The 18,593-nt window shown below is 41.6% G+C and overlaps 2 protein-coding genes across 3 annotated transcripts; one reads left to right on the forward strand and one right to left on the reverse strand.

Moving 5' to 3' along the window:
- Window positions 1-440: 440 nt before the first annotated feature.
- Window positions 441-10,531, reverse strand: LOC310791163 (uncharacterized protein; the record flags this gene model as incomplete). The annotated part of the gene is made up of 11 exons (XM_083652856.1): window positions 10,398-10,531; window positions 9,423-9,648; window positions 8,710-8,885; window positions 7,939-8,154; window positions 7,016-7,338; window positions 6,314-6,672; window positions 5,044-5,153; window positions 4,673-4,912; window positions 3,214-3,375; window positions 2,709-2,798; window positions 441-611 (listed from the first exon to the last, which is right to left on the reverse strand). The coding sequence occupies exons 2-11, from the start codon at window positions 9,640-9,642 to the stop codon at window positions 441-443; spliced, it is 2,067 nt and encodes a 688-aa protein (XP_083508982.1). The 5' UTR covers window positions 9,643-9,648; window positions 10,398-10,531.
- A 1,880-nt stretch (window positions 10,532-12,411) lies between these two features.
- LOC310791390 (uncharacterized protein) lies at window positions 12,412-17,428 on the forward strand. Of its 2 annotated transcripts, none has more exons than XM_083653081.1 (7): window positions 12,412-12,503; window positions 12,640-12,755; window positions 13,369-13,465; window positions 14,629-14,986; window positions 15,395-15,523; window positions 16,131-16,261; window positions 16,761-17,428. In XM_083653081.1, the coding sequence occupies exons 1-7, from the start codon at window positions 12,492-12,494 to the stop codon at window positions 16,974-16,976; spliced, it is 1,059 nt and encodes a 352-aa protein (XP_083509207.1). In that variant the 5' UTR covers window positions 12,412-12,491; the 3' UTR covers window positions 16,977-17,428. The 2 variants fall into 2 exon arrangements, with proteins under 2 accessions (XP_083509207.1, XP_083509208.1); XM_083653082.1 differs by having other exon boundaries at window positions 16,131-16,274; window positions 16,761-16,872.
- The last annotated feature ends 1,165 nt before the right edge of the window (window positions 17,429-18,593 follow it).

Genomic DNA, 18,593 nt, shown 5'->3' on the forward strand with positions numbered 1-18,593 from the left:
TTCCAGCCTAGGGGTGCTGATGGCAAAATAATAGTGTTAAAATAACAGCATAGGATTTCTACATTCTTCTTCTTCTTCTTCTTCTGTGGTGTTTTATGGCAGTTGGCATCCTTTATGTTGCATTACCGCCTCCTTCTGGATTTACTGTATCCATTCACTGTTTCCCTACATTCTCGATCTCCACACAAAACTGACACCCTGGATTTCTACATTAATTCAACCTTTGCATTCAACCTCAAAATGAGTGAACACAGGTTCGGCACCATGGAGAGCTCCATTCATTAGCTACGGATGGAGCTCACCTGAGTGAAGGAAGTACAGCTGAGCTGAGTTGGAATCAGCCAGTGAAGTGGAGTATGAAAACTGCATGCCAACTCTGCGATCGAGGCCCGATTAAATGGCCAGTCATTGAAAGTGGATGGGCAGGCTAAATGTCATGTTCACAACCACAGAAGTCCTTGCATCTGTTGAACATATTGCTCAGTCTTAGATCTTTCTGGAGCCGTCTCTGAAGCTTCTCCATGGTTCTGCTGCTGCCGGCGCATGATGTCCTTGGCAATACGCATGGCTGCTGCCTGCCCTCCAGCCAGGTTCAGAGCATGAGGTCCAACCTGTGCTCAGTGAGAAGAAACACGTTGGTGTGGGAGTCTGAGTGACTACTACTACATAATGACTACTACTACATAATGACTACTACTACATAATGACTACTACTACATAATGACTACTACTACATAATGACTACTACTACTACATAATGACTACTACTACATAATGACTACTACTACATAATGACTACTACTACATAATGACTACTACTACATAATGACTACTACTACTACATAATGACTACTACTACATAATGACTACTACTACATAATGACTACTACTACTACATAATGACTACTACTACATAATGACTACTACTACATAATGACTACTACTACATAATGACTACTACTACATAATGACTACTACTACATAATGACTACTACTACATAATGACTACTACTACATAATGACTACTACTACATAATGACTACTACTACTACATAATGACTACTACTACATAATGACTACTACTACATAATGACTACTACTACATAATGACTACTACTACTACATAATGACTACTACTACATAATGACTACTACTACATAATGACTACTACTACTACATAATGACTACTACTACATAATGACTACTACTACATAATGACTACTACTACTACATAATGACTACTACTACATAATGACTACTACTACATAATGACTACTACTACATAATGACTACTACTACATAATGACTACTACTACATAATGACTACTACTACATAATGACTACTACTACATAATGACTACTACTACATAATGACTACTACTACTACATAATGACTACTACTACATAATGACTACTACTACATAATGACTACTACTACATAATGACTACTACTACTACATAATGACTACTACTACATAATGACTACTACTACATAATGACTACTACTACATAATGACTACTACTACTACATAATGACTACTACTACATAATGACTACTACTACATAATGACTACTACTACATAATGACTACTACTACATAATGACTACTACTACTACATAATGACTACTACTACATAATGACTACTACTACATAATGACTACTACTACATAATGACTACTACTACTACATAATGACTACTACTACATAATGACTACTACTACATAATGACTACTACTACTACATAATGACTACTACTACATAATGACTACTACTACATAATGACTACTACTACTACATAATGACTACTACTACATAATGACTACTACTACATAATGACTACTACTACATAATGACTACTACTACATAATGACTACTACTACTACATAATGACTACTACTACATAATGACTACTACTACATAATGACTACTACTACTACATAATGACTACTACTACATAATGACTACTACTACATAATGACTACTACTACATAATGACTACTACTACATAATGACTACTACTACATAATGACTACTACTACATAATGACTACTACTACATAATGACTACTACTACATAATGACTACTACTACTACATAATGACTACTACTACATAATGACTACTACTACTACATAATGACTACTACTACATAATGACTACTACTACATAATGACTACTACTACATAATGACTACTACTACTACATAATGACTACTACTACATAATGACTACTACTACATAATGACTACTACTACATAATGACTACTACTACATAATGACTACTACTACATAATGACTACTACAACATAATGACTACTACTACATAATGACTACTACTACATAATGACTACTACTACATAATGACTACTACTACATAATGACTACTACAACATAATGACTACTACTACATAATGACTACTACTACATAATGACTACTACTACATAATGACTACTACTACATAATGACTACGTGATCTGTGTTTGCTGAGCAGCACATTATTGTTGTTAACAGGCCTAGACAGACACCAACCTGGAGTGCAGTGTATTATATACTATAGAGTGGTACCTGGAGTGCAGTGTATTATATACTACAGAGTGGTACCTGGAGTGCAGTGTATTATATACTATAGAGTGGTACCTGGAGTGCAGTGTATTATATACTATAGAGTGGTACCTGGAGTGCAGTGTATTATATACTACAGAGTGGTACCTGGAGTGCAGTGTATTGTCCCATCAGATAGAGGGGGCAGCCTGCAGCCCACTGTAAGCTTTCTGTGACACAAGGCAAACCATCCATCACCTGCATGGAGGGACAAGCAGGACAAGCACACAGCATGTGGTGATACGGCCGTGTTCATGTCAAATACATCAATCAAATACAATCAATAATGTATGTATTATTACAATTATAGTATGCATCAAATACAACCTGAAAGGTATCATTAACATTTTATGATTTTCCATATACAACACTAAGTATGTATAATCTGGAGGGGGGGGGGGGGGTAATTGAGTTAAATGACACTTCCTGAAATTCCAATTCAATTCCAATTATGTTTGATCAAGGCTTTTTTAATTAATTTTAATTATTTTTTAATTCATTTAAATTTAAATTCCCATTTCCAGTTCCCATTTAAAATGTCATCCATGAATTGACCTCAACCCTGCTATCCATTCATTCATCCAAGAGGCTATTTCTCTGTCTAATAACCCACCTGAATAGGGAATTGCTTCATGATCCCACAAAGCAATGGGTCCTGGTTGACATCCAGTTTGCAGCCAGTGGCCAGCCAGATCCTATCCCCGGTCCAGTGGTCCCCACTGCTGAGGGACAGGCCCCAGGCCTGGCTCCTGTAGCACCACCTGGCCTCACTCACCTATAGAGCAGTCACAGGAGGACTGGTTCAGCTCTGTTCTCATCTCATGTCACCTCAACCCAACCCGACCCGACCCAACCAACACTGAATCTACATATGGGCACCCTGGGCGAGTGGCGGCCCAGGGGCCCTCAGCACGAAGGGGCCCTCAGTGTGAAGGGGCCCTCAGTGTGAAGGGGCCCTCATGCGCGAAGGGGCCCTCATGCGCGAAGGGGCCCTCAGCACGAAGGGGCCGTCAGCGTGAAGGGGCCTTCAGCACGAAGGGGCCCTCAGCGCGAAGGGGCCCTCAGCGCGAAGGGGCCCTCAGCACGAAGGGGCCCTCAGCACAAAGGGGCCCTCAGTGTGAAGGGGCCCTCAGTGTGAAGGGGCCCTCAGTGTGAAGGGGCCCTCAGTGTGAAGGGGCCCTCAGCACGAAGGGGCCCTCAGTGTGAAGGGGCCCTCAGCACGAAGGTGCCCTCAGCACGAAGGGGCCCTCAGTGTGAAGGTGCCCTCAGCACGAAGGGGCCCTCAGCACGAAGGGGCCCTCAGTGTGAAGGGGCCCTCAGCACGAAGGGGCCCTCAGTGTGAAGGGGCCCTCAGCGCGAAGGTGCCCTCAGCACGAAGGGGCCCTCAGTGTGAAGGGGTCCTCAGCACGAAGGGGCCCTCAGTGTGAAGGGGCCCTCAGCACGAAGGGGCCCTCAGCACGAAGGGGCCCTCAGTGTGAAGGGGCCCTCAGCACGAAGGGGCCCTCAGTGTGAAGGGGCCCTCAGCACGAAGGGGCCCTACCCGATGAGATCATTCTTCTTATTTCTTTGCCGTGGCTCGATGAAACACGCATGCATGTATATGCACACGCACACACACAGAACAATTTGTTCTTAATGACTTGCCTGGTGAAATAAAGGTGAAATAAAATAAAATAAAATTAAATAAAATTAAATAAAATTAAATAAAATAAAATAAAATAAAATAAAATAAAATAAAATAAAATAAAATAAAATCAGGAGAGACCATAAAACATTTCACTCGGACAAAAAATAAATAAACAAACAAACGAACAAACAAACAACAGTATTGTGAAACTAACTTTTGCGCTGTGGACCACGTTGCTATTACCCAACTGGAGATTGCGTCTCAAGTCGTCTATGTCGTCTGGTCTCTGTGGTCCCACAAACCTTGCAAGCAAACAATACCGCCCACATCTGGCAATGTCAGGTTACAACCCCTCCACATCCCGTCAGGTGTCAGGTTACAACCCCTCCACATCCCATCTGGCAATGTCAGGTTACAACCCCTCCACATCCCGTCAGGAATGTACCTGGCAGTATGTCTGAACATCCACCTGTCCATTCTGGATGAATGGCTGGAGGTGGGCGTAGGCCTCTGGAGTGACGGCTCCTCCTTTCCTTGCCTGGCGAATCATAGCCAGTCGCTTGTGGAGACTCCTTTCATTATAAAACTGTCGCAGGTAGGCTCGGCCGTCCATCTTGATGCCATGCTCCACGTGGGAATAACGGCCCACCAGGCTCTCCACATCGCCCACATCAAACTGCTTCAACTGCAGGAGAACATCATGCAGAAGGATGGCATGCGTGCTGGACACCAACAAGTGCAATTTAAATATGTTTTTCTTATTTTCTTCTTATTCTGAGATTTCGGTACAGTCTATGCAGTACCACAGTACTCCACCTGGAGGTGTTTCCTCATGACCCATGTGACATGGCTGGCGCCTTGCTGCAGGGCAATGGAGATAACATGAGCGCTGGTCAGACCTCCACCAATTACCATCACCTTCTGTCCTGCCTCACACACCACACACACCCCTACACACACACACACACACACACACACACACACACACACACACACACACACACACACACACACACACACACACACAGTCACACACAGTCACACACACACACACACACACACACACACACACACACACACACACACACACACACACACACAATTGAATTGAATTGAAATTTCCACTGAGGGCTACAGAGAGGAACTGAGACATCAAGTGAAAACTAACAATCCTGCTTCCTCTAGGTCAGGGGTGCCCAAATTCTTTCCCATGAAGGGCCAAAACTCAATCTGGGTGGAGGGCCGAGGGCCAAAAATAAACGTTGTGGAATTACATTAAAATGTATTGTGTTTTATAGAAAATTAACATTCTAAATCTAAAATAACATTTCAATATAATAATCTACTTTTTATCTGTTTGGTAATTGTAATAATTTGCAATTGGTTATATATATTTAAAAAAAACACCTGCATTTGTGGGGAGCTTAAACATTTAATCAGTAAACACCCAGTTAAAAACAGTTGTATTTTCCACCTTTGTAATCAAGAGAGAAATTTGTACCTCAAGGTACTTTGAAAATCAGCTTTATTGTCCATCTTTTGTAAACTATTTGCCATGACAATTTGCAGGGATGCAATCTCAGGAGTGAACACAGTATCCGCAGCCACATTCAGACACTGTTTCACAAAGTCACCACATGAAAAAGCTCGTCGCCAAAACAAACAGAGCGCGGGCCAAACTTGGCCCACGGGCCCCAAATTGGTCAGCACTGCTTTATGTGATGTATTTCCTGTTGGGGCGGGACAGTGATGTATTTCCTGGTTGGGCGGGACAGAGTTCAAACGTTTCGTCAGTTAGGGAGAGAAAGGCAAAGGCCGTTTTATTTAATGGGAAGGCCTGGAGGGGCAGAATTACTCCAAAAACCGGACAATCTGATTGAAGCCTTCTTTAATTCACAAGATTTATGATATCCCCTGGTTTTCGATGTAGTGTCACTTTTTTCAGTAAACCATATCAAATTACTGTACCTATATCTAAAAAAAATCTTTCACGTTTGTGTATTACTGTACATAATGTGTTGACTTGATCCAAATGAAATAAAGTAAAGTAAAGTAGGCTAAACGCCCCAGAAGTCATCTGACTTACCTCGTGTGGGTGAAGTCTCTTTCTGCCTCTGACCGTCTGCTTCCTGAGGTTTTTGCCGAGCGATGGGCAGGTGATGCATGAGGTGCACGGTGTGCTGCAGGCGCTCCTCTGGGTAGCTCTCTCCAATGCACCTGACCCAGGCAGGGATGTTTGCCATCTGGGCCCGGGTCGGACCTGTTGCCAGAACCACCTGGCGGGCCTTTAGCGTGGTGCCGTCCTGAAGTTGGACTTGGAAATATTTCACACTCTTTCTCGGCCCATCTCCCTTGTTCTCGCTCTCCCTCATCGCCACACCCACTATGTCCGCCTCCATCCCATCATGATCCTCTTCTCTCTCTTCCTGGTCCTCCATCACAGGGCTGATGCAATCCACCGTTCCCTTTACCAGCACTTTATCCAGGCCGTATCTCTGCACCTGGATGTTCACATTCATCTTGATAACCATTCAAATCACATTGCCCCGTCATATTTCATTTTCTATTGCCTTCAGTTCTGCAGGAAGGTATTGAACAAGCTCATGGGTCACTTTCATATAGAATCAAGGTTAGTTAAGCATGGTAACGCCAACACACACACACACACACACACACACACACACACACACACCATCGAGGGGCATCAAACCAATCAAATGCATGTGAGCTGAATTAGTCATTAGATTGTCAGTGAATTTCAGCAGAGCAACTCAGACCATAGGCCTACTCATCATACTCATCATACTCATACTCATCATACTCATCATACTTATCATACTCATCATACTCATACTCATCATACTCATCATACTCATCATACTCATCATACTCATCATACTCATACTCATCATACTCATCATACTCATCATACTCATACTCATCATACTCATCATACTCATCATACTCATCATACTCATTCTCATACTCATCATACTCATACTCATCATACTCATCATACTCATACTCATCATACTCATACTCATCATACTCATACTCATCATACTCATCATACTCATACTCATCATACTCATCATACTCATCATACTCATACTCATTGAGCATCAAAGTTTTCACATAACATTTGACAAAACTGTTATATTGTACTGTCTGCTTTTTAAATATTTAATGGCATAATGTGATTAAAAAAGATAAATAAAATAACACACAAGCATAAAATAACGTAGCAAAGATAATTTGACAAAGTTCATGACTCTTGATTCTTTTTATAATGACGACAACAGTTTGTTGTTTTTAACTTAGTACAACATTGTCAGATTAAACATTTCTTCTTCTTGTTGCATGCTTTTGGAATGTCTTTTATTTAGTAACACACTTTCAAGACACAGTCAGTCACTGGTATCAGTGTTGGTAGGAAGTGGAACATGAAACAAACTTACACCAAAGATGTATAGACAGATACAAGTCGAGTAGAACACACACCATGTTTTCAAAAAGTCCAACAAACGTCATCAAAATAACAGGCAACATTCACAGTATCTGATATAATGTCTCTGTCTGATGCATCTTCAACATGCCATGCTAGTATATACACACACACACACGCACAAACACACACACACACACACACACACACACACACACACACACACACACACACACACACACAGTGTGCCGAACACAGTGTCCAACCTGCTCTTTAAAGAAATCCACGCTGAGTTTGGTTCCTGGCAGACTGAAGGATAAGGTCTTGTTGAACGCTGTGGTGATGTTCAGGCGTCTCCTCTCTTTCTTGCCGAGCCGCATGTCGTTGAAGAAGGCGTTGTCGTCCAGAATATAAACCTGGTCCGGAAGACTGTGAAGCTCTGCTGTGCGATCGCTCTTCACAACAAACTCCTGCAATGCCTTCTGTCGAGGGAAGCACAAACAAATTCTCAAAGGCATGCCTGTGCAAGCTTTACTGTTTCAAACGCCATCATTTTAAAATTTTTACCTTGTTGAGAGCGTCTGTGCACCAGTGTGTGTGTGTGTGTGTGTGTGTGTGTGTGTGTGTGTGTGTGTGTGTGTGCGTGTGTGTGCGTGTGTGTGTGTGTGTTTACCTTGTTGAGAGGGTATGTGTGCACCAGTGTGTGTGTGTGTGTGTGTGTGTGTGTGTGTGTGTGTGTGTGTGTGTGTGTGTGTGTATGTGTGTGTGTGTGTGTGTGTGTGTGTGTGTGTGTGTGTGTGTTTACCTTGTTGAGAGGGTATGTGTGCACCAGTGTGTGTGTGTGTGTGTTTACCTTGTTGAGAGGGTATGTGTGCACCTGTGTGTGTGTGTGTGTGTGTGTGTGTGTGTGTGTGTGTGTGTGTGTGTGTGTGTGTTTACCTTGTTGAGAGGGCATGTGTGCACCAGTGTGTGTGTGTGTGTGTGTGTGTGTGTGTGTGTGTGTGTGTGTGTGTGTGTGTGTGTGTGTGTGTGTGTACCTTGTTGAGAGGGTCTGTGTGCACCAGTGTGTGTGAGCGCAGATGAGGGATGTTCAGAGCGGTGAACTGGCTTTCCCACAGCGTGGTCCACTCTCCGTAGCAATCCAGCACTCTGAGGCTCAGCGGGGGGCAGAGGAGCCTGTCTGATACCATCAGCTGCTCCTCCAGCTGCTGGCCTGCACAATGATCACAGACCCACACCACCTCATACAAGACCCCAAAGCCCCGGAGAGTTCACATTTCCTTCAAGTCTTCGCCCTATTTGCTCTACTTGCTAATGCTGATGTTGATTGGTAGGGTTCTGTCTCAGCACAATCCATGCTGTTTCTCATAGCAGCTCTGGAACGTTAGGCAAAAATGAATGGAAGGAGGTGAATGGGGTCACGCTCCTGTATGAACCAGCTGACTGAAGATCACTGAAGGTTACTTTGTGTGACTGTGGAGGACATTTCAGTGAGCATCACTCGTCCATACAGGAGCATGACCCCGTTTTCCCCCAACTTTCCAGAGCTACTATGAGAAACAGCATGGATTGTGCTGAGACAGAACTCTACCAGACAACATCATCATTGGTAATTAGCAAATAGAGCTAGACTTAAAAAAATGTGAATGATCCCTAACTATCTATAGTGGAAGACAACAAAGGTCTTTTTGATGACGCTGCACACGTGTCTGGCAGGTGATGACATCCAGCTGTCTTATTTGGAGCTTACCAGTTGTTATCCCCCTCTTCTTCTTGGTCCTGGAGCGTTTGGTCCTGGACGTGTCCGGGTTCAGCTGGGCCGGGCTCAGAGGGAGCCGGGCCGGGTGAAGGGTAGAGTCCTGCACAGGGTCACCGGCCGGGTCAACAGCCGGGTCCGAGTGAGGGATGGAGAGCAGACTGGCCAGGGTCAAGGCATGGGGACCAGCCCCTATTATTAACACATCGAACATCACCGTCTGGAACACACACATGCACACATAGAGACATAGAGAGGTCATACCTACAATACTTGAAAGAAGTGTGCAAATGTTTTGAAACCAGTTAGTTTCATATACTGAAAAATGACACTATAGTATATACAGCACAGTATGGATCACATTTCCGTTCTGCAATTTTTAAGTGATTTTTATTTGTAATATATTCATTTCTAATTCAAGCTGATTGCAGTGCTGTAAAATTAACGGAACATGGAATTATAAATGATAAAGGTACACACACATACTCTTAAATAGTCATAGCTGACATGACAAGTAACCAGCTAAACATCAAGTTATTTCTAGGGTACAAGATATGTGCCTTTTTCTAAGTTCAGCGAAGTGTTCATGACTCTGGAAGCAGTTATCGTCTCAAAACTATGGATCTTAATTTCAAACAACTAAACTAGCTGACTGAACTTCATGAGATAAGTTTCTCTGAACATGTTTACAGGGTAGAATATTTAACCTGCAGGCTGCAACGTGTGGTTGCTGTATTCCTAGTTGTGTGTGGGAACTATCATTAGTCATTACTCACACCAGCATTTACAATAAGCAAATTAAACACATAGCAGGATCCAACAACAAACATAACATTTCAACCATTATTCAACGACTTCAGATTCTACAATGAATCAACCATTCTTTAACAACACACACACACATTCACACATTCAGATTCTTATATGTGTATCAGACATGCAATCCAGGTGAGTAGGCGATCACAGTACCTGGTGGGTTGAGTTGCTTGTTGTCACCTTATGCCGACTCTGAAACGTTGGAAACGTGGGCCAGATCTCCAGACTAGCATGCTGAAGTATAGCAGAAGTGTAATGCTGCCACAGTGTGCCGGCCCCCTCCTGTAACTCAATCCACCTCAACAGCTTTAGATACAGCAGACCTCCAGCAGGCTCCACAGGGAAGGCTGGAAATAGCTTTTGCATGTCTGTGTGTGTGTGTGTGTGTGTGTGTGTGTGTGTGTGTGTGTGTGTGTGTGTGTGTGTGTGTGTGTGTGTGTGTGTGTGTGTGTGTGTGTGTGTGTGTGTGTGTGTGTGCTTCTATAGCTAAATTTAGTAACACAACTCATCCCACTTAATGCTTCGGACAAATTATAACATATTTGTATGGACATGCACACAGGCACACACTTAGGTAAACAACAACGTAAAAACATTATTCTTTTTCTTTTTTATTTAAAAAAATATGGATACATTTTTTTAACATAAAGGAAGAAAAACGTAAAAACCACAAACATCTACAAAAAACACACAAAATAAAATAAAAATACATACACGAACAGATTCACTTATAACATAACCCCTCTCCCCGCAGGACCCTCTTCCCCGCCTACAAACCCACACATATATTGGTTTACTTTATGCCCGTAGAAAACTCAGCTCTCATTTTGAACAAAACCAAACGACATCGCAAAATCAACAAAGAAGCAGTCTCCACCACACAACAAAAACTAGACAAACCCATGGCCCTCACGCATGGCTTCAATAAATGCATTCCAAGTCGTGATAATTACTATTTTAGCGCCATGCTACATGCCACCTAGCATAGCATGGTACGTGCCCCCGGGCCCGACATCTCATGACAGCCAGGTCCACAGCTGAAGTGTGAGGAACCTTCCCTCTCAGTGCTACTGTTTCCCCCAGCAACAGCTGAGCCAACGTCTCTGCATCAATGATAAGTTCAACCCAGTAAAATCCTTCAGCAACAGAACTACAGGAGAACAAGTGACAACAGTGACTCTCAGCACTACGGACATCTTCCTGCATGGCAACTTCTCTCCAAAATAAAGAAACGGCCGAGCATTCCCAGACCATGTGCAACAAACATTCACTATTCATTCTAACTACTGTACGTTCCTACCAATAAGTTACCAATGTGCGTTCACATTGATACTGTTACAGTCAAAACTAATGCAGGGCTGTTTCAGAGTCTCTCAGTTTGTGAAAAACAGTTCAAAGACAACTTCATCTTTATGTCCTCCTTATCTAGTAGAATAGCCATAGTGCAGGCATGGAACTATAAATCATGTTTATTAGCATAATTCATTTGGTCACAGAGGAAGTATGAATTCGGTAGTTCTCATCTTCATAGACATGTTGCTAACTGTTCCTCTTCTCTCTGTGTTTTGTGTCCTTAGTTCAGATTTTTGACAATGACAGCGTCAGGTCACTCTGTTCTTATCAATGCTCACAATAGGGAGTGAAAGTCTTAAAATAACATAACAAACGACATTTTACATGTATGAGAGTACTTCTATCCAGTTCTGGAAGGAAGAGGAGGATGGGTGTGCGCTGCGTGCGTACGTGCGTGCGTACATACGTACGTGCGTGCGTGTGTGTGTGTGTGTGTCCATGTGACAGTGAGTGAGTGAGTGAGTGAGTGAGTGAAAGTTGAGATGCTGAATTTGCTTACTTTGTTCACTCATTAGTGATACCGATGTAGGTGCTTCTATGCTGTCATACAGATATGAGATCTTATGAATGGCAATTCATCAAATTAATTCTTCGTGTTTCAGTTACAAAAATGATAGATTGTCCTCTCTCTGGTTCTTCTGTGTGTCACACAGTCACAAGTTCCGTTTTCGAAAGCTTTGTCTCCATTGTTATAAGATTTATCATTTCACTTGAACACTTCCTCATCTGACATCACTTCCCCAATGAATCCCGATTCCTACTTCCTCTTCTGCCTCTCTTAAACACTTCACTCGAGCCAGTTGTAAAGCAGTCATCAGAAGCACAGCCAACGCTTTAAAAGACTGACATTGACTCCATTCATCAGCACAATCAGCAGAAGACACCGGCAACACCATGGACATCAAGGTGGGTGACAATGACAATTTCTCACTATTTTCAACTTCATATTTTCCCCCCCATGTATTGCTCAAGAATTTCAAAAGATATGAATGTGTGTAAGATATCATGTTCCTTATCTGTCCACGTGTTTCCACTCGATCAGGATTCTCTGGTAAAGGGAGGAGTATCGATCATCCACCAAATCCATGAAGGAAAGCACCAGTATGACGTGGAGAATGTTCTCACGTTCAAAAGATCAAGTGGAGGCAAAGCTTTTAGGTAACTTTCTCCAGAAAGCCATAGTGTAGTAGGGTTAGTAGGGAACACCTACATAGTAGGGAAGACCTGTTTCTGCTCAAAATGGAAGTTTTCTAACTCGACGAAACAAAACAATGTGATGTTTTAATAGAACTTTGCTTATCGGTCTTTACGGAAATTTGATTGATTGTAGGGATGCACATATTGGCAATCATATCGATATCGGCCGATGTTAGTAATTGTTTTAATATATCGTGTCGGTGCGATGAGTAACAGCAATGTTAATATCGGTTCTCGTATCGCTAGCACCCAAATGTTCATATTGAGAGGAAACAATGCAGTGAATTTATTACTTAGATTTTTGACACAACTTTTTCAAATTCAGTGTTTACATGTGTTTTTCAGTATGTACTGTACACATTTTTATTTGCATAGAAACTTTTTTTATACAGATCCTATCGACATCAGTAAATATCAGTTATCGGCCATAATATCAATGTTACCATCGGTTATTGTATCGGCCAAAATGTTCATATCAGTGAATCCCTAATTGATTTAATTTGCCCCTCACTGGTTTTCTATGCATCATGTGTAGAAGGAGTCTGAGACAAGTGCTGTTTTCTGTTTGTCATAGGAAAGGAGACAGGCTGGTGCTGATTAATGACATCAATCTGCAGGATCTTCCACCTGAGGAGTTAGCAGAGTTACTGGCCAAGGGGAATCCCATGTTGGTGGGTTTATGCTCTTCCATCATCAGCCTGATTTCATCTTTGTTACCTTGTGCCAGTCCAGCAGAGTTTCAGCCTCAGGTCTAAGGATCTTCATCAGGTCAAGTTCTTACCTGTTGAAGGTCTAAGGACCTTCAACAGGTCAAGTTCTTACCTGTTGAAGGTCTAAGTAGACCTTCATCAGGTCAAGTTCTTACCTGTTGAAGGTCTAAGGACCTTCATCAGGTCAAGTTCTTACCTGTTGAAGGTACAGTATAAGGACCAAAACATTGTATCAAATAAAAGTTTATTGCAAATAAAGCACAGTGTGCAGGAATACAGTAGATAGAAAAAGCTGCTATAGCTAAGCTATTCTGAGCTCAAAACCATGTGCGATGTTATTTCATTTGTTTAGCCAGTTGTCCACACAAATAAAATAAAAGAAATAAATAAACTACAAAATGGGCTCGGAAATGCACAATAAATCGCTGCTAGTTATTTTTCACAGTGTTTTTGTTTTAGGGTGGATTTAGAAGAAAACAGGAGGAGCTATCGGACAAACTGGCAGACTGAAACACTGAGGGACACAAAGCTATGCTCATTACTCAACAGGTCTAAGATCTCTGTCTCCACATCCCCTCCATCCAACCACTCCTTAGTTGGGTTTCATTAGCCATTTAACCAGCCCTCCTTCGTAGCAGTATAGCACCATACATAACACCAGTGGCCACTTGCAGAGGGTGAGCAGAATATTTGGAATGGAATGCACAGGCAGGCCTATAATTAATAGTAAGAATGAATAATAAAGATTACACAGACCAATGAGTAATGTAATATTGCAGGTGAGTTCATTTCATAAATAACTAATTCCTGTAAATATTGTTTGTTTACTGTGCCATGCACTGAACTGATGGACGATCACAAATGCATCCTGGGAAATACTTCACTAGTTCACTTGAGGTATCAGAGTAATGGACATTGGAACAACGCTCAAGATGGCGACGGGGATTCCCTTGAGGTTCCCCCGAGACGAGAGGGAGGGCAGCGCGGGGAAGAGTCAACGAGACCCAGCCTCCATGTGACCTCACTACAGACACACAGTCTGTGATGTCACGTTGAAGGCTGGCTTCACCCAGGCTAGGGTTGAAACGACTATGAAACACAGCGCTTGTCTCTCTTGTCTCCAGACGGTGCACCAGTGCAGCCGGGTGAAGCAGCCGCCTGAGCAGACCTGCCCTCCTGAGGACACTTTCCATCCTGTCTCCAAGGAGACCACCCTGCTCCGCTTCAGCCTGGAGATGAGGAGAGAGGAAGAGCTGGATGAGGAGAGGAGGCCGGGGGGAGAAGGAGAGAGAGAGGGGGGTGCTTGCCAAACTGAACATGGGCAGACGGGGGACATGCTCATTGTCACCTTGATGAAGACCAGCATCAGCGTGGTGACAGGGAGGGGCTGCGATGCAGGGAGCCCCTGGCACAACTGTGTTGGGAAAGGGTGCACCTTTAACGATGTTGTCATGGTGGCAGATTCCAGTGTGGTCACTCTTGGTAAATGCTTTTTTTCTCATCTCATCTCTTGTCTTGACTTATATTGTCTTATCTTGTATCGCCTCTGCTCTTCTCATACCTTCTCTTCAGCAGATATTCAATAGTGTACTGTATCAGTATTTCTCCTTTGACTATGAACAAACTAGCTGTGATTTTCCTCGCCTACAAGTTGACTGTCAAGTTCACATGCTCAAATTACTATAACAGACTGGTAGACTATCAGCAACTTAGGCAATAACTTATACAATAAACAATAAACATGCAACTTATACAATAACTTGCTAAAAGTTAGGGTTAAGCTAGTTTAGGGTTTAGATTGATAAGGATGGTGATCACAGTGGGTTAAGTGTTAAGTGACCACCAACACAACACTGATTTGTCTTCTCTATTTCTCTGTTTCACTTTCAGTGCCAAGAGGAAGTGACAGTTTCAAACTGGAAAAAGAGATGAAGAACATTTGCGGCATCAGACATGTTCCATCAAACAATTACCTCAGAAGCTTCGGTCTGCAGAGCCCCTATGTGGACCCAGGTCCAGGTAAGATCACTTTCATTAAACCATATATGGTTTAATGAAAAAGTCATCACTCTAATTAAATCATATATGATTGAATGAAAGTCATCACTTTCATTCAATCATAGGCTACTTGAATTGCAGAGTTGCCAAGTTAGTGAGTCACATGAGTTGGCGAGTTACATCATTTCCCGAGTCACATGAGTTGTGTGACTCGTGTGTTGTGTGAGTCACACAACACACATGAGTTGTGTGACTCATGTGTGTTGTGTGTTGTGTTGTATTTCATCATTTCAGTTGCGTTTGTCATTTTCAATCAATCACAGAAAAGTGTTTGATTGTTTTTCATCTCAAACATCGATTCATTTCATCCCGGTCTTTCATTATAGTCTCTAGTATTTCAATGTTCACTAGTATCTCTATATCATTTATTTATTTATTTATTTATCTACGGTATTTATTTATTTATTTATTTATTTATTTATTTATTTATTTATTTATTTATTTATGTATGTATTTATGTATTTATCTATTCATTAATTTATTTATTTGACAAAACTGATTTGCTCTCATGGGAAGAGTGATTTGTGAGGGTCCTTGTTCATAGCTCTTTATTTTATGTGTTGTTCAGAGAAGATCACCATCTATACCTACAAGTCAGCTGGTCAGTGGCGAGGAACTCCGGTGGTCCTGAACTTTACCGAGTCCAACTGCTTCCTCAAGTGCTGCAAGGACGGGGAGAGGGTGCTCCTGAGAGCAGAGGTATTCATTCTGAGTGAGTGAGTGAGTGAGTGAGTGAGTGAGTGAGTGAGTGAATAGGTGAAGTTGGATTTAATGAGGGGCAACCTGCCGTACCATGTTGCTGCTGGAAGCAGGGAGACCCTCTGGATGTCTACCACACAGAGGTCACACATCGCACATTCGCCAGTATTACCCCCTCATACATTAGCTCTCCCACTCTCTTTGCACCATGCATGATATGCACCACATCTCATCCTATCATCATTCTAAAGTCTGAATCCAGGCTCATCAAAAGTCATGAAATGACAAACGTCAGAGCTGAGACCACTGATTGTGGGCGGCTTATATCTCTTGAAGCATAATGTATGGCGAAGGAAGAACTTTTTTATAACAAGTAGGGCAGAATTTAATAGCGAATAGAATTGAATACCTCTTTATACAAAATATACAAAACTGTCACTATGCTGCTCTGCTATTTTTGATGGAAATCCACATATTTCTTTCCTGAATGTTGTTCTAGACATGTGAAAAGCAGAAACTGAAGCGGATCTATAAGACTGATGAGGGAGGCCTTTCTTTCGTCTTCTACATGAAGGCTACCAAGACCCAAGAGAGGCAGTTTGAGTCAGCGCTGTGCCAAGGATGGTTCATCCACATCGTCAACACAGACGCAGTCGAGATGATCGACAGAGAGGCCGAAGAATCATCCTTCTTCTTCATCATTAAGAAGTCATAGAGAATAATTGTCAATCGTCCATTTCCTGACCTTTTTCTGACATCATCTCTTGATAAAACAGTACATTATGAAATGATGAAAATTCAATTTTGCCTGAAAATTGTGTAGATAGTTGTTTAGGAATATGTCAGCATTATTTTTTTATATTTGGAATACATAGCTATTGCCCTGGTAGACAATTTCAACATTTCAAATCATGGGAAGCTTTTTTGTTTGAGCCAACATGGTGAAGAGGAACATGATACTGGTGTTTTGTTAAAACTATAATTCTGCTATTGCAGAAATGCGTAGATATGTATCATACTGCTATATCTTTAGTATTCATTATTTTAATTAGCCGATCATTTAAATGTCTCTGTGTTTTTGTGATTTAGATTTAGCGATTCAGAGATGTGATGGCATTGATGTTGTGTTTTGTTGCTTAAAGCGATCTTTCACTTCATATTTTTGTACATGCCTTTATTTTATGTATCTATCTAAAAACAATATTTCTTACATACAAACTGGGGTGATGTGATTATCATTTATTTAACACTTTCTAGTATAGAATGGTGTAAGTGTAATTACTTATAATAAACTATAAACATGTGTCCAATGTGTTATAATGCCAGCACATACTATACAGTACGTGTTATAATGTGTTATAACACCAGCACATACTATACGTGTTATAATGTGTTATAACACCAGCACATACTATACGTGTTATAATGCGTTATAACACCAGCACATACTATAAGTGAACACTCAGTAATAGTTGTTTATTAGGTATAACACATCTTGACTTTATGGCATTATGACTCCTTGATTGTTTCAGGTTGTGAGTTCTGAAGATCTGAAGATACATTTATTTTTAGGCCCACCACACACTCGCGCACACGCACACACGCACGCACGCACACACACACACAGGTCACACACACACACACACACACACACACACACACACACACACACACACACACACACACACACACACACACACACACACACACACACACACACACACACACACATGTATTTTTTAAAGTGATTAAAGTCAGTAGCAGGGGTAAAAATAAGGATACTGTTTCTAACTTTGTGTATTTAAAAACAAAACACAAGCGACAGATAGTATTACAAAATGTTTGGTCGTCAACTTTTTATAGAACACAATATTAAATGCAATATTATGAACAACACCAAATTTCTTGTGCTTTTGATCAACTTGAAGAATTTTAAACAATATTCCAATGATGCTGATAATCCATTCATATTTACATCACAACAGCAGTTTGACTTCATACACATGTACTGTTATTCACAAAACAGAACCTGATATTGGAAAAACACGACTTAATATACATTATTAGAATTACTACAAATAATTATATTTAATTATACAGTATTAGAATTACTTTCTGCTAGGGTCAAATACTGAAACTCTCACACATAAACACAATGCACACTTCAATGTCAATTGTAAATGGTGAAAGAAGAAAAGGCATATTGCAGAAAGAAGTTCCACAACATTCCCGACATTCCCATTCCGAACCCATTGATACCTGATGCAGCATTTGTGTGTGTATGCCTTTAAGACCCGCGTCACACGCGGTTCGCGGTCTTAAAGGGATACAC

The sequence above is a fragment of the Poromitra crassiceps genome (assembly GCF_964638095.1).
Source record: "Poromitra crassiceps genome assembly, chromosome: 16".
Classification (NCBI taxonomy): domain Eukaryota; kingdom Metazoa; phylum Chordata; class Actinopteri; order Beryciformes; family Melamphaidae; genus Poromitra; species Poromitra crassiceps.

Coding starts and splice junctions, on each gene's coding strand:
- LOC310791390 (XM_083653081.1), top strand. Junction 12,756..13,368: donor AGTGGAGGCAAAGCTTTTAG/GTAACTTTCTCC, acceptor TGTTTGTCATAG/GAAAGGAGACAGGCTGGTGC. Junction 15,524..16,130: donor CTATGTGGACCCAGGTCCAG/GTAAGATCACTT, acceptor TGTGTTGTTCAG/AGAAGATCACCATCTATACC.